Consider the following 15,494-nt stretch of genomic DNA (forward strand, 5'->3'; position numbering starts at 1 on the left):
ACAAAAATCATGTCTAAGTACCACCCTGGCAACTGCAAACCAGGGTATCCTACGATGAGAAGCCAACCAAAGAAGCTGCAAACCTTGGAATATCTCGACTACCATAACCACGCGAAGAGCAAGTTGGTTGGGACGCAGCTCAGGCCTTCTTGGAGGCCTTGGCCTCGGTCGCCTGCTTCTCGAACTCCTTCTGCTTTTCTGTCTCCTTCATCTCGCGGACCTTGGCAAGCACTACTTCGCGGAAGATGGCACCCTTGGCCAATCTGCTCAAGCGTCCAGGGCCTTTGCCTGTGCTTGATCCAGGCGCTGCAGCCTCTGTTGTCGTCAGACCTTTGCCTTCCTCGTGTGCCGCTAACGCCTCACCCGCCGCCTCGGTCGCGTTTGCAGGTACGTCTGCTTCGCCGGGCACACCTTCCTCTTCGTCTTCTTGCATCTTCAGTGCTTCGATGCGGTTGGCTAGTTTCACCAGCTCGATACCGCGCCTGAGTCGTGCCTTGGCAACGTAGGCGCGGATCTCAGGTAGTAAGTTGTGGTCGGACGCAGTCTTTCCACTGACCCAGATGTGATTGAGAGCATCCTGTGCGGATGTTAGCGGTCAATTTCAAGCCGCACGGTTATACACATACCTCGCTCGTAGGTCGCTTAGCCGGGTCGGGCTGCAGCAGGTAAGAAATGAATTCCTTCGCATCCTTGCTGACATCTTTCCAGTAGCGCTCGTGGAACACCACGCGTCCATTCTTGCACTCTTCAATCAGGTCGGCCAAGTTCTCAGACCGGAACGGCGAGTATCCGCAAAGCAAGGTGTATGTGATGACACCCATAGACCACATGTCTACCGGCTTGCCATGTCCCTTCTTCAGCATCACCTCCGGTGCTGCATAACCGAACGAGCCGGCCATGGTGGTAAGAACCTCGTTCTTGGAGTCGAGCATTTTGGCGATACCGAAGTCCGCGAGCACGAGTGAGGAGTTGGGTTCTTGTGAGAGGTAGAGCAGGTTCTCCGGCTTGAGATCTGGAAGCATTTTAGCAGGAATATCGTATGCGTGAGCAGATACATACCCCTGTGGACGACATTGTTGTGGTGCAGGTAGTTGACAGCATCGAGCACTTGTCGGATTGTCTCTGCGGCGTCTTTCTCTGTAAACTTTCCCTTCTCGCAAATGCGGTCGAATAATTCACCACCAGTGGCCAATTGGGTCACAATGTAGTATTTGTCCTGGCCGCGTCAGCTCTTGCCTCTTATCTATACCGCAAATATGCTCACCCTCGACTCGAACCAATCGTGGAACTTGACAATGTGCGGGTGGTGCATGCGCTGAAGCATCTCTAGCTCGTCGTATACCATCTGCTCGTTTCCGCGCACGTTCTTCTTCAGGATGATCTTGACAGCGACCTTGCCCTCGGGGCAGTCAGCCTCTCTGACGATACCATAGGTACCGGCACCCAGCGTCTTTCCGAAGCGATAGCGAGATCTGGCGGGTATTGTTTAGCATTCGGGCTGGCTGAAAACATACGAGCGGGGCACGAACTTGCGGTCATAGCTGTCGGGCTGGCCGTGCAGCTTGTTCAACATGTTGGTCACTGAATCAATACGTTAGCGACAATTCCACGTAGATGCAACAATGCAAAGAGAGGGCGCCCAACTCATAGTTGCAGCTGTCGCTCGCAGCGCAGTGCTGCGCTGTCCTTGAGGCTGAAGTTTGGATGAAGGCGCCTGTTTGGCACGGCGGAGGGTTTGGCGGGGTTCTCGAGGAGGGGTAGGCGAGCGATTCCAGCGTGCGGTAGATACGGAACCGTAGGAAAAACGATGTATGTGAAAGGGGACGGAGGGAACGTAGGTGCGTGTAGATGCGAATGTGAGAGGTCCAATGCAGCTGTCAGCTCTCCGAATTAATGGCCTAGTCGAGGGGCGCGGCTAGGCGTTCTTGCTGGTGGGGGCTGCCTTGCGGTTTCCTGAGGCTGAGTAGCTGATGCTTAGCGCCTGAACATCTAAACGCTTTCACCACCCTTCCTATCAGCCAGGCATCGACACAGTACGAGACTGGTAACGATGTGTCAATAGACTCTGACCTGAGTTGCCTCAGAGTGCAGTATCAGCATCGCGACCGCAGCGCCGACTCTGGGACTGCGTGAAGGCTCGCTCCTCTAACCATCAAAGCCACAGGAGCACCCTGTGAGATTGTGTACGTTTTGCGAGATGCGGCTTAGCGCTCGTCCCAACATCAAGTGCGAAAATTGTCCGAATGTGTTCACTCCCAAGCCAAGTGGATCTGCGGGGCCCTGAAGCAAGGGCGTTGCAAGATCGCGTTGTGTCACTCGTAGAGCAATGATGTCATGCGCCTGCCACACCTCACATAAATCTAGGCTTCCCACCACAACGCCAATCATTCCTCTTTCCGCACGACCATCTTGACACAACTTGAATCCTTAATCTTTACCTTCGTCGACTAAACCAACATACCCATACACCATGACCGCCGCTCAAACCTTCACCGTCCTCGCAGGCATCGTTGGTGTCCTCGCCCTCGCCGTCTACCTCTTCGGCATCCCACCAGAGCTCAAGCGCAAGCTCGAACGATCTGCCCTCAAGACCATGGGTGAAAACAAGCTCTCCTACATGGCCAAGGGTAAGCACAAGCATTTCCACCCCACAGGAGCACCCTCCGCCCTAAATCCGCCATCCCGCTGCAACACAGCCCCAAGCCGCTAACTACCCGCAGACCAAATCTCCAAGATCCCCGCCTCCGACCAAGAAGACGTTATGCAGCTCAAAAAAGGTCTCGGCAACGCCGTTGGCGGCATCTCAAAAAACCCTCTTGGAGAAGCCACTGGTGAAGCTGCGGATTCTTTGACGAGTCCGCTCACTGGTCGCTAATCTGAGGGTGAGATCTAGGACGAGCCGCAAGCCAAGCGTGGGACAGCGTAGAGGACTTCTCGAAGATCCTGTTTGAACGCGTGTCAACCATGGCCAGGAATGCGAAAGAGGAGGCAGCGAAGAGGTCGGGAGACTTGAAGGAAGCTAAGCCAGTGCTGAAGGCGAAGGACATCGCAGACGGATACACAACGGCGCAGGAGTGAACATAAGGGCGGAAGGGAGGCTTGGGAGTTGACGGCAGCACACGATACCTGCAACTGCATGACCTGACGGTAGCATCATGATACCTACGACTGCATGACCTGGCGAGCGACAATGACACGCTCTTATTTTTGACCTGACTCTTCGATCGCATTTGGGTACGCTGATGATTCAGATCCACGATTCCTCAAAACCAGCCACTTTCGGTCTCCCAGTATATCAGCCCTCCACTAAAAGTTTCAGCCTTCCACTTGCTCTCCGCGCAGGCCTAATTGACCTCTTCGATGCAGAGGCGGACTCGAAAACCTCTATCCCCCCAAGCGACCAACAGCCTGACTAGTACCCCATCAAGTCAAGATCCGACCTCCAAACGATCCACCAAAACCCCTCCCACACAATCACAATCCCCCAAAACACCACCAGAAAAGCCGGCTTCCTTGTCTTATGCTGGAAGTAGTGCATCCCCACGAGTGCACCCGGCCATCCCCCAAGTAAAGCGCACACATGCAGCGTCGTCTCCTTGACACGCCACTGATTGTTGCGCGCTTGCAACTTGTCGTAGCCGTACAGCACAAATGTAACCGCGCTGAGACCGCATGTGTAGATGAATGGAAGGAGCGTGCCGACGTGAATGTACAGATGGACAAAGGATAGTATGGGAAGGACGAAGGAGAGAGTCCCGAAGATGGTCGCGGCGGTGATGGGGCGGTGGCGGTAGGTTGTGCGAGGCGCCATGGTGTGGTTGAAGAGGCTGGGTGCCAATGAGAGTGAGAAGGTCAGACAAAGTCAGATCTCCATCCTCGCGAGTTTAAAGCAGAGGTGGAGTGGGGATGTAGGATCCTCCCGTCGTGACTTGCAGCGTGACGGGCGGGAGATCGACGCAGTGTGGGTGGACGGAGCTAACCGAAGACCGCTAGGGTCTCGTATCTTCCATTTGACTTCCCTCTCCATCTCTCATAAACCCGAACATGTATGAAATCCTATAGACTCCGTTGCCCCCCTACCACACGGTCCGCGCTCCATTCAATATTCAAACTTGAACAACGCGTCCTATCCTCCATGCACCGTCCCATCACCCCGACCCACCACTCCCACGAGCAAGACCAATCCGCGCAAGATACTCCTCCCTCTCCCTATCCCCATAGCTCCCCGGCGTAACGCGCACCCCCTGCGCCTGAGCCGCATACCCACTCCTCCCCTGCACATTCGGTCTCGGGCCTGCGCGCGTCCTCAACGCGTTGGTAGATGCTGAACGAGCGGCTAGACGAGCTTCTACGTCGGCCGCGCTTTCGGGGGAGAGGTACGGACCGCTTGTTCTTGCTCGCTGTGTTGGTGATGTATGTCGTTCGGGTGTGCGCGTGGGACGGTAAGGGGGGAAGGGAGATGGAGATGGGGATGCCTCATGCAGTCTGAAGGGCAGTGGACGGATGAACTGCGCTGGGGATCCGCTGCTTTTCTTTGCCCTTCCGTCTCCGTCTCCGTCTCCCTTGGAGAGACTTCCCTGTGAACTTACGACTTGGCGTTCTGTAGACGCGCGCTCTGATCGCTGGAGTAGCACTCGTCGATCCGGCACCCTCTCCCTCACATTAATCGTACCTGAACCCCGACGCATACTCCCCCATAACTCCTCCAGCTCCTCCACCTGCCTCCTCTCTTTCTTCTCCCGTCCCCAAGCCTGCGCGCCCCACCCGTTTTCGCCCAATTCCAGGGGATTCTCCGTGCGTTCGGAGGCGGCGATGACGCGCATGCGGCGTTTGTAGTTTGCGTTGGCTTCCCTGTCGGTGGTGGGGGATATGTCATGACCTTGGGCGGTGTCCTCGCTGTTGGCTGGGGAGGTGGGCTTGGCTTTCCCGGGTTGAGTTTGATCTTGTTTGATAGGAAGGATTTTGAGCGGCTGAGGGCGTGGCGGAAGGGGAGGGTTGCGGTCTGACATTTTGTTGGATCTTGAAGAGCTGGGTTGTATGAGGGTGGGGAGGTAAAGCTGGGGAGTAGAGGGAGAAAGAAAAGTGAGGTGGCGTGGGGTGGGTATGGAGAAGGGACGTGGGGTGAGGTGAAGGTGAGAGTGAAGGATGGGGGCAAGGGATTGATGGCTGGGCTGTGGGGTATACAAGGGTGTGTTTACGGAGACGGGACTGAATATAAAGATGGATTGATCCAATGTAGATTATCGAATCTTTCAACAACATTGTATGTATCGCAGCCTTCTACCCTGCCTCGCGCCTGCCCGTCCTTTCGATCCTGAAGTCCCTCCACCGAGGCACAAGGCTACAGTCCCCAATATCAACGTACCGCATCTCAAAAGAATTCCGGACTGGATGGCTCTCTTGTTCTTTCTGATCTTTCTACAGCATTACCATCCTGCTCCCGTTGTCCTCCGGTTCCCATCGCTTCAAAAAGGCCCTTCCTCTCCATAACGAACTTCTTTCGCGGATTTCCCCTGATAGTGTCGATATTGTACGCGCCCGGACCATGAGAAACTTGTGGTCTGTCAGTATCCAGCTCTTTGACTGCTTCTTGTTTCACTTCTTTCTCCTCGTCTTCGTTCCCTTTGATAGGACTGTCCGGTAGTGGCGGGAAACTGGTAAGACTAGGTTTGATGGATGAGACCTCCTGCACCGTCGAGAGCCGGGTAGGCTTCGCCGCCGGAGTTATCGCGTCCACATCTCCCATGCTATGTCCCCGTGAAGCCTTTATGGGCGTTGGAGAAAATGGTCTCTGCAAGCCGTTCGTCTTGACTGGGCTGTCCTGTGCCGGTATTGATGTTGAAGAAGATGGTCTTTGCATGTCCTTCGTCTTGACCGGACTGTCCTGCTCCGGAATCGGCGAGAGGTTTTGGGGGATATGATAGTCTTTCCTAATCGGTGTGATTGCATCCGTGTCCTCTGTTCTAGGCAAGCGTAAGAGGCCTTCTCGGTTTTCGGACTCGCTTCTTATCTGACTTTCCTCAGATTTACTTTCATGCTCAGCCTCATCTTCAACCACCTGACATTCCTCATGCTCGTTTTCACGCACTGCCTCATCTCTAGAAAATCGCGAAGGTTGAGGCGATCTGTCTACGGTATTTCTTCTCCTTCTCCGCTTTCTCAATTTGTTGGGAGGCTTCTTCGGCTGGTCCTTCCTTAATCCGAGGATGTTGATCAGACCCTTTCCTATCCTTCTAATGAAGTATGGACGTTTATTGAGAAAACGCCCTATAGATTCACGGAATGACCTGGAGGCAGGTGTGCTTTCATCGTGTGGATCATCCATTGAGAGGGCATACACGGGTCAGGCTGCGGTGCTTGTCTGGGCTGGCGAGAGGATATATCAAGTCCTTGTGGACTGTGCACATGACCCAACGGCTTGCTCATACGTTTGCGTAAGTCACATGCAGAAGGGAGATGGCAATCTGATCCATTTCAATTTCATGCTATTTGCTTCTAATTACAGTACCTCGTTGAAAGCTTTGTTTCTCTGAGTTACCCCAGGGTGGGCATTGCAGTACTCTAAGTTTTGCCTAGCACTGTGACACCACCTACAGACTCGCCATCGCGCTTAATCATACCTATGATATCTTGATCTCTCAACGCATCGTCTTCATCCGAGAAGCCAACGCTGAGCAACAATATTCGCGTCCCGAGAGCTCACCATCACTCGTACGATTCATCAGAATCATAAGGAGCCCATCCACCATCTCTGTTCCCAAAGAGCACAATTTCAACGTCTGGTATGAATCCCGTGGCTTATCGTATTGAGTTTGAGGGTATTTTAGATCGTTCCGGGCGAGATTGCTCTGCGGTCGCGATTTCCTCCTGCCGAATAGTTTAATGAAGAAATTTTTGGCGATAATCCACGAGTATGTAAGAAAGCCGAGAGGCTTTGGGTTGGTGTCTGCGATTGGGTTGTTGTCAGCCATTGGATATGCGCGTATCTGATGGTATGATCTGTGCTCAGTAGGATGCGTCAGATCATGGGTCCCAGCCACAGATACACGCACTGATTACATAGATAGATTTGTTTTCCAAGTCATGTCATGCGCAGAAAAAACAAGTATTGCTTGATACATCACTCCCAGGGCGCGCTCGAACTTGCTCCAGCGCCTGAGGCCAATATCAGGACTCGGCAAAAAGAAGCCACTTAGCCTCTCAATGTCATAAGATGAGGAGATTTCCAAAAGTCTCGACTTTGCATTAGAGATAGCCACGGTCCTCAAAAAAAAGCCATCTACAGTGGATGTCAGCAATTCCTTCGGATTCGAAGCATCCAACATTTGCAGTACTATAGCCATGAACTGGGAAGATACGCCTGTTGTCGATGTTGTAGAGTGGATAGGCGTCCCGATCCATTTCTCCGCGAGCTAATCAGGACCTGCTAGCATAGTGGCATAAGCCCTCCCCTACTGCCTAATCGTTTCCTCGACAAGATCAAATTTCAATCATGAAAGGGTATACTGAAGGCTGCTGGCTGCAACTGACTCGTTCCTATCGTCTATACGTGGAAAGTGATTTTCGACCGAGACCATCCCTGGCTGATGACAACAGACACTGGCCGGGAAGTTAAGAAAGTTTCCAGATGAATGGCGTCGCCATGGCATCACTCAAATATGAGCAATATCTTCTTTGGGAAGCGCCAAAGCTTCAGATACACCTCGGCGTTCAGGTATATAAAGCCTGTCGCCACGGCACCAGTGTCCTACCTCGACGCCTTCCGCCTCGAGGCTGTCAAGGTCACTGCCAATCCTTTGCAAACCAACCTCGGCTTTCAACTCAAGGTCAGTACGATTGTTGCCCTTATTGATCTACGGTTGCTGACTCGAGGTCCCCCAGTATCAAGACGTCGTAAGCACATCTGCATCGCAATACGAATCCACCAACTCACCACTCTCCCAGCAGTGCCGTCACACCTTGCCCTCAAACACCATGCCGCGATCCGGCTTGCGTCCACACCCTAAACAGGTGGTCCAGCCACCTGGCATCGTCAATTGGGGTACACGGGTGCAAAAAAAGAAGGCAGCTCTTCGAGCGAATGGTCTCTTGTGCCTGCTCAAAACCCCGAGTCGCCTCGTGGACTTGTAAGTTACTCGCTGCTTGAAACGAGAAGATTAATGTGAGCTAACAGTTTGCGGCAGTACAAGGAACAACGCCACTAATTCGCCTCTTCTGCGATTGCCAGCTGAACTTCGTGACAAGATCTTTGGCTTCGTGTTGGTCAGCAATGAACCACTTCACATCCGGGCAGGTCGTCTCCACTTTAGGGGCCCTCCTCACCTGGAGCTTCTCCTTGTGTGCCGACAAATCTACAACGAAACATGCACAATGGCCTATGCTGAAAACACGTTCGAGTTCAGTTGGAGCGATTCGTTTGACGGCTTCGCCAGCTCGCTTCACCAAGGCCAACGCGAAGCGGTGCAGCGCGTTCAGCTCGTCATTTCCCGATATTCCTACAAAGCGGCTCGTTACCTGACGGTCTTGGAACGACCTCTCCGCCTGCCACTAGCTTTCCGAACCTCCGGTTTCTCACCGTGTTCGCGAATTTCACTCGCGATCTTCTTGCTTTGTTACATGGTTCCATGCTCTCTGTTGACGACCGCATGATCGCCACCAGGTCTCAGCTTGAAGAAAAACTGCGCACCGGAAGCCGGGAGGACCTCAGAATCGACTTCCGGGACGGTTGAAAAGGTAGCACAATGCGCTGAAACAGCGGTGGGTTGTTGTCGGTACGGAATTGAGTGGCTATGATTTTTGACCGGGTATATGAGCTTTTGACCGGGCGTTGCATGGTCTAATGGCGTGACAAAATTTCTTGTCTCCAGACCGGGATCGAGCTATCGATGATGGAACTGTCAAGTTTGAACAGGACAAATGAAGTAGACGAAATGCAACATACATATCAAGGACTTGAAGACCATGCAGAAGGGGACGCCACATGGAGGAACGTACAAACCTCGAGTTCTGTCGTCGAGCTCGACAAACTTGTGCCATACCAAAGATATGTCTCGCAGCGCGAATGTTGCTCTCACTGTTGAAGTCACTCCACATTGGCATTTATCAATCTCTGTGATGCATGGGACTAATTCAATGAGAAGTTTTGAGACTCACCTACCATTCTACAACAAGCTTCCAGACATCTGGATGTCTATTTCCGATTCCGGTTAGATCCGAGCTCGACGCATACGCCATTACTACATCACAAGTAGCATACCCAGGTGCTGTGATCTTTCAATGTTGACATCTCCAAACATGGCCTCCAAATATCGATGGGGTAGAAAGTGTACCAGAGACCAAAGTAGTGCGCGGGCAGTACCGGTATACCCGTTGGGGTTTAGGCGCGCAAATCCGCGATGGTCTAAGAATGACTCGTACAATTTTTACTTCCCCACATTATTGAAGCTGCACTAGTCTTACTTACAACAACACGTCTCGCAATGGCAAGAGAAGGCGAGCATTGGCTCAATCGCTATGGCAATGGGTACTATGCCTGGAAGAGAACTGAGCGCCATGGAGAAGCAAGTTTCGAACGTCCTATTGGTCTGGTGGAGACATCCTTCGATTCGGATGGTCGGTTAGTCTTCGAATCGAAAGACGTGCATAATCTAAACTGATGAGGTGTCTGCGTGCAGATATTTCGGCGGTCGTGCAGACATGACGGCGCTCTTTTCTGTGCGCATAAATCATAGGCTTTCGAAAGAAGCTTTCAGACGGAGGATCGCGCTTGCGTGGGCGAATCTGCGACTGCGTCATGTTATGCTTATGAGCCGGACGTTGTTCAACGATTCACAAAGACATCGGAAGTTCATTGTTGATCTGCACGGTAGCATAGAAGAGGTGCTTCAAGATGTTCTGCGGAGTGTAGTATGGGTGGATGATCACTACGAAAAGGTTGACGGGAATGAGATGCATCGACACGCCTTCAATGTGGGTCGCATTGTTGAGCCTGAGAAGTGCATGTCGAAGATTCATGTGCTGCCTTTGGTCAAGAGACCTGATGGGAGCTCCGAAGTGCGGTTCTTGATTGTGATGGGTCATCAAATATCGGACGGTCTATCTGCGTACAACTGGTTCAGCGATTTCGTTCGCATACTCAATTTGTCAGAGAAAGACTTGGAAAGCGAGATAGAGATAGGCAGACAAGAGGACGAGATAAGAAAGAGGCTACCACCTGCACAAGAAGACCTATACCCACGGGTTGCAAGAAACAAAGCAAGAGAAAGATGGTTTTGGTCCATTATGCGTGTCCTGCGGCATCTGCGAAAGACCACCCCCCAATCCTTTACCAATCCGCTCAGAAGAGAAGAACGAAAAGAAGTTATAACCTTCCCGCCACACTTCTCTAAGCTCTTCGACTACTCCGAAGCCTCAAAGCCTCCCCTAAATGCAGGTACTGTCTATGCAAGCCTCTCCCTTCTTGCATCAAAGCGCATGAGGGACCTCTGCCGCTCCATTCACGTTAGCATCGGCGCCGGATGCTTCGCCCTCGCAGGCCTCGCTATGATGACCGTTCACGAAGAGCGTTTCCCCAATATACCCGACGACAAGCGACTCCCCTTCGCATCTGGGTTTCCGCTAAACCCACGCGCTTTCTTCGGCTGGAACACCCCAGCTGATTCGTGTATGCTGGCGTTTTCAGAAGGCATCGTCATGCCCTTCTTACCTTCTTCCCTCCCAATCGAAGGCCGCTTCAAGCTCATCGCGAGTCATGCGAATCGCGAGTTACGCATTTATCAGAAACGCGCGAAGGGTAAGAACTCTGATGTGCAAGGCGGTTTCGATCCGCATTCTCCGGCTCGACTGCTCGCCAATGCATACCTTAGTGCCATTGAACGCTCGGACGCAAAGCTACCTGATGATATGAAGTGGGGAGTCAATCCGCACGGCGAACTTCTTCCTCCAGCCTTTCAATTTAGAGCGACGTGTGGTGTGTCGTCTATTGGACGCACGGCGCAATGGCTTGCAGCAGGAACATACGATCTGAGTGTTGTTGGGAATGGTGCTGAAGAGAAGGATTTTGCAGCAGACTTCTGGGATTTTCGCCAGGGTGTTAGGGCAAGGGATGACGAGTTCTTGGTGGGAAGTAGTACGGATGCGGAGGGAAGAGTGAAATTTGGGGTGAGCTACGACGAGAGTGCGATCAGTCCTGAGATGGCAGGGAGATGGAGAGAGGTTGTTGAAGGGCTGATGGAGTACAATACGGAAGGGAGGGAGATGGCGAAGATCTGAGGGGTCAGAAGCGGCTTTGGTAGCATACACTGGCTGCCTAACTCCCACTGAGCAATCTTTAAAAGTTTCTCGCTGCATAATCAACAACGCGGATGGATGAATACACCTCTAGAGAAAGGCTTCAGAGATACTGTTGATCGCAACTTCCAGGTCAGGCTTAGAACTGTTCTCACTGATGATGTTAGCCTCTCTCATGAGTGGCGCTCATAGACCGTCCTGACTCTGCCAAATCCACTCCGTACATCTTCAATGACTCCTCTTATGTGTCTGGCCTTTGCTTCAGATCCTCTACCCGCGTAGCCCCAGATACCAAAGAATTTGCAATGCGACTCCAAGTCGACTTTGCGTACGGGCTCTGGGCTAAAGACATCCATGGCGGGCTGCTGTACCTCCAGAAGGGGGCCCTTACACCGGTTGATTCGGTTCTTGATCCTATACGGAACGGTTCTCCAAATGGGCCCTGGGTAGCTCTGAATAAGCTGATGGGCTGTTGAGAACTTTGTGAGAATGAGGTATGCATCATGTGTAAAGCCGATTTGGTTCGTCTTCCAGGTCCTATCCACCTGCATCTCTCCGCCATGCCCATGCAGTTTCCAAGCGAACCAAGTCCTTAAGCGCACCACCCGTGCGTGAAAATGCCTGAAGCAAGGATCCGATAAAAGCGCTTTCTCGCTCCAAATCTGGCTAGACCGAAGGTTCGACTTTTTACTCGAATGAAGCACGCAGTGGCAAGCCAAAATCACAGACAATTCATCTTCAGGAGGAGCCTAAAAGTTCAGCGAGGAGTGTATCGAAGAGTGGGCATGATGAATGCATCAAAAACAGGCAGCGAGAAGATGACTTTCGACATGCTCAAATAATGAGCCCTCTTGACCATCACCTTGTCAAGAGATGAGTGGAGATGGGATCTATATAATCAACGTCGTGTGAACACTAGCTAGGTTTCTGTGGTCACATGCATGATGACGTTCTTGACAGCTGCACCTGACCCCTGCATGCGCGAACGAAACATCCACGCACAACGCGCGACGCGTACCTTGACTTGCCAGAAACCTTAATTTCGACGTTGCCCCAAATCGACGAATCCCAACACCTTTCAAGCCTCAAGCTCAGGCATATGACCACTCTGCTATATCTATCCCTGGGCGATGATCGCATAGACGATCAGGCAAACCTCCCGTGTAACCACACCTCACCAACTCAGCCACAGGTTAGATACGCGCACGTCAGATCCTCACAAGGTCTTCTCAGCTATCATGCGCCATCGCGCAGACTAACGAACGATATACAAGCTCCCGGCCAGCCGCACCTACACATACTTCAGGTTCCCTCCCACATTCCACCGCCTAGTTTCAGCCTCTCCGCCTGCTCACATCACATGGCTTCGTATAACATGTCTCCACCTTTCTTTTCGTCTCACTGGAATTGCAGGCTCACATCTTGACTCTACTCATTCCTTACCAGCCTTGTAATTATGGCAGTGGATCTCATTCCACCGCAACCCTCCAATCTTCGCCGCACCAACTCACACACACCGATCCCTTATACGGGATCCCCCTTTCTCCTCTTTATCGCCGACATCCGTCTCATCTTCAGCCTCGCGTGGTCAATACCAGGAACTCTGATCCCTTTGACAGAATGGAAGGGCGGCGCGCTTGACGAACTTTATCCCTCTCTATCCAACCTTTACTGTCTATTCCTTCACGCTATCCTGTTATTGTTCCAACCGCTGTTCTTACTGAGTTTACCCTTCACAATCGTGTTACCACTGTGGGCTGTAGGGCTGTATTTCGCAGCTGTATACGCTATAACTTTAGCGATAGCTTTTCTCTTAAACGGCGACATCGATGTTCTGCACAGCACCGTAGACCTCGGAGAAGACGAAAGCAAGCACGAGGGAGAATGTTGGATCTACCTCAACGGCGTCTCAGTCGGCTCACACTGGCTCCAATCGAACCTCAACCGCCTAGCCCTCACCTTCCGCCGCCCCATAACCGGTGTTCATAATCGCACGTACGGTATCGTCTTCGACCTCCTCCAATGCATCCTCGAGCGCGACTTTCTCTACGCCACCACCGACATCCGCCGCTCGTACGTTACCATCAAAGCCAGCCTTCTCGAGGAGAAAAATAAAAAAGTGGTTTTGATACTGCACAGCCAGGGCGGCATCGAGGGTGGCTTGATTCTGGATTGGCTACTGACGGAACGTACGTCCTCTAATCTCCCCCCCTCTGCTCGTTCCGCTATTCCATATATCAAATGTTAGAGCTGTGTGTATGTGAAACTGACACCCCAAAGTCCCCCACACCACCCTTTCTTCCAAACTCGAAATCTACACCTTTGGCAGCGCGGCAAACCACTTCAACGACCCGCCGCGTCACGACCCATCACAGATGTCATCCCAAGCCGTTGCGAATGCGAATGCAAATGCCCTCCGCATCACTACGAATGGAGATGTACCTCCGAAGTCCCCAAATTCAGTTTCAAATTCCTACGCGGTCCGCCACATCGAGCACTATGCCTCTACCGGCGAATTCGTCGCCCGCTGGGGCGTCTTGTATTTCTCGCGCCTTCCCAATCGTTACGCAGGCCGTGTGTTTATGAGGCTTGGGACGGGGCATCTGCTGAATCAGCATTATTTGAATGCTATGTTTCCGCTAGATGAGGACATGAGGGTGAAGGAGGGTTGTGAATTCATGGAGACGCGGGTGGAGATCATGGGGGATGGGTGTGAGGATGTCAGGGACGGCAGCGTGGGTGTATTGTTGGGGGATGCGGATGGGGTGGTGACTGCGCTGAGGAAGGGGGAAAGAGGGAAGAAAGCGAGGGTGAGGGACTTTTCGAGGTTGTGGGAGTATAGGGATGGGAAGTCGCCAGAGGACTGAGGTTGGGGATCACTTCGCTGCTGCGGTTGAAGTGGAACTCGTAATGTACCGCACGGCCTATGAATCTGCGTTCTCAAGCATGGTACAAAAACCCAGGTCTTGTCCATTTGGTCTATTTGGTATCATTCATCCTCGTCCTGATGCTAGCGAATTCATCCCTGTCTCTTGTTCCCCCTCCTAGCGCGTAAGCCCCATAACTTCAATGTTCTCAATCCCTCAACGCCTAGTCGATTTTGGTACCCGAACGCCGTAACGATGCATTGTCGCGTGTGACGCACATGCTTAGACCAAAAGCACAGCGTTGAGGCAGCCGTCATTTTCAGGGTTATTGGTGACCTGAGCGTAACGACCCCAGACGACTTTTCCTCCCGCCGTGACAAGACCTAACTCACTCACGTTGACCTCAATGACCGTTCCTTTTAATTGTCAGTCTCGTCAAGTATTAAGATACTCGGGTGCTTACCTTTAGTCAGGACGCCCAACTGAGTATAGAGCGGATTCTGTGGGTTCTTCTTGACAGAGATGATCGGCAGCTGCACCGTAACGCCCAGTTCCGGATGAGTGACGTTGGCTTTCTTGTACCTAAGACCCATTGGCCGAATGAAACGTTCATATTTGACGGGACGACGGGTGAATCCAGGACCGACAAAGGTGGGTTTTGTGATCATTCGCTTCCAGGACTTCTTCGCTGTCTTCTTGCCCGTCTTCACTACGCTGAACATCTCTTCCTCAGAGATACCCTTGACCTTCGGCAGCGGAACCGAAAATCGTGCTGCCGATTCCTTCCTCTTGTTTTTGATAGCGCTGGACAGTGCTTTGGCGTTCTTGTCGTTGCTGCGATCCAGCAAGTATTGCGGCAAGGCCTCGGTAGAGGGTTCGGCGGGCTCGGACGTCTTGACATTGCGTTCCTCGTGCGCTTTGATCTGCTTCTTCATCTGGATCTTCTCCTTCCTCCTCTTCTCAGCATACTGCTTCGCGCGCAAACCGCGGAAGTTCTGAGCTTTTCTGAAATAGAAGTCAGTGGCAAAATCGCAAGTAGGAGTACTGGGCAAGTGTACTTAGAGGCTTCGTGGCCCTCTCGGGCAATGCGCTTGCGTCTCCTCTCTGCGGCATCGAATCTCTCGCCGTGGAGTTTTTTGTGACGTTCCATATACTCGTTCTGAGGCATGGCGGTGGCGGGTGAGCGACTGCTCTGGGTTTCTCGGCGTAATAGGAAGGGCGAGCGCTTGCTCTTATCGTGATGTTGAATACTTCGAGAGGCTGGCGGCGGGCGAAAAAGTCCCAGTCCCGCACGCCAAGATTTCGGGACGCTAATCTAGCGTCATCTGATCCCTGCAG

At 52.4% G+C, this 15,494-nt stretch overlaps 4 protein-coding genes across 4 annotated transcripts; 1 reads left to right on the plus strand and 3 right to left on the minus strand.

Moving 5' to 3' along the window:
- Positions 1-139: 139 nt before the first annotated feature.
- Positions 140-1,573, minus strand: CMK2 (Calmodulin-dependent protein kinase cmk2; the record flags this gene model as incomplete). The annotated part of the gene is made up of 5 exons (XM_056220764.1): positions 140-577; positions 627-1,012; positions 1,060-1,216; positions 1,265-1,472; positions 1,515-1,573. The coding sequence occupies 5 exons, from the start codon at positions 1,571-1,573 to the stop codon at positions 140-142; spliced, it is 1,248 nt and encodes a 415-aa protein (XP_056066067.1).
- Positions 1,574-5,371: 3,798 nt separating this feature from the next.
- N0V89_012040 (uncharacterized protein) lies at positions 5,372-6,036 on the minus strand (the record flags this gene model as incomplete). The annotated part of the gene is made up of 2 exons (XM_056220765.1): positions 5,372-6,010; positions 6,031-6,036. 2 exons carry the CDS (start codon positions 6,034-6,036, stop codon positions 5,372-5,374), a joined length of 645 nt encoding a protein of 214 aa, XP_056066068.1.
- Positions 6,037-9,696: 3,660 nt separating this feature from the next.
- N0V89_012041 (uncharacterized protein) lies at positions 9,697-11,271 on the plus strand (the record flags this gene model as incomplete). The annotated part of the gene is made up of 1 exon (XM_056220766.1): positions 9,697-11,271. The coding sequence occupies one exon, from the start codon at positions 9,697-9,699 to the stop codon at positions 11,269-11,271; it is 1,575 nt and encodes a 524-aa protein (XP_056066069.1).
- Positions 11,272-14,438: 3,167 nt separating this feature from the next.
- On the minus strand, positions 14,439-15,324 carry NSA2 (Ribosome biogenesis protein; the record flags this gene model as incomplete). The annotated part of the gene is made up of 3 exons (XM_056220767.1): positions 14,439-14,572; positions 14,620-15,161; positions 15,215-15,324. The coding sequence occupies 3 exons, from the start codon at positions 15,322-15,324 to the stop codon at positions 14,439-14,441; spliced, it is 786 nt and encodes a 261-aa protein (XP_056066070.1).
- Between the last annotated feature and the right edge of the window lie 170 nt (positions 15,325-15,494).

This window comes from Didymosphaeria variabile (assembly GCF_027946475.1).
Source record: "Didymosphaeria variabile strain IMI 356815 chromosome Unknown scaffold_9, whole genome shotgun sequence".
Lineage (NCBI taxonomy): Eukaryota > Fungi > Ascomycota > Dothideomycetes > Pleosporales > Didymosphaeriaceae > Didymosphaeria > Didymosphaeria variabile.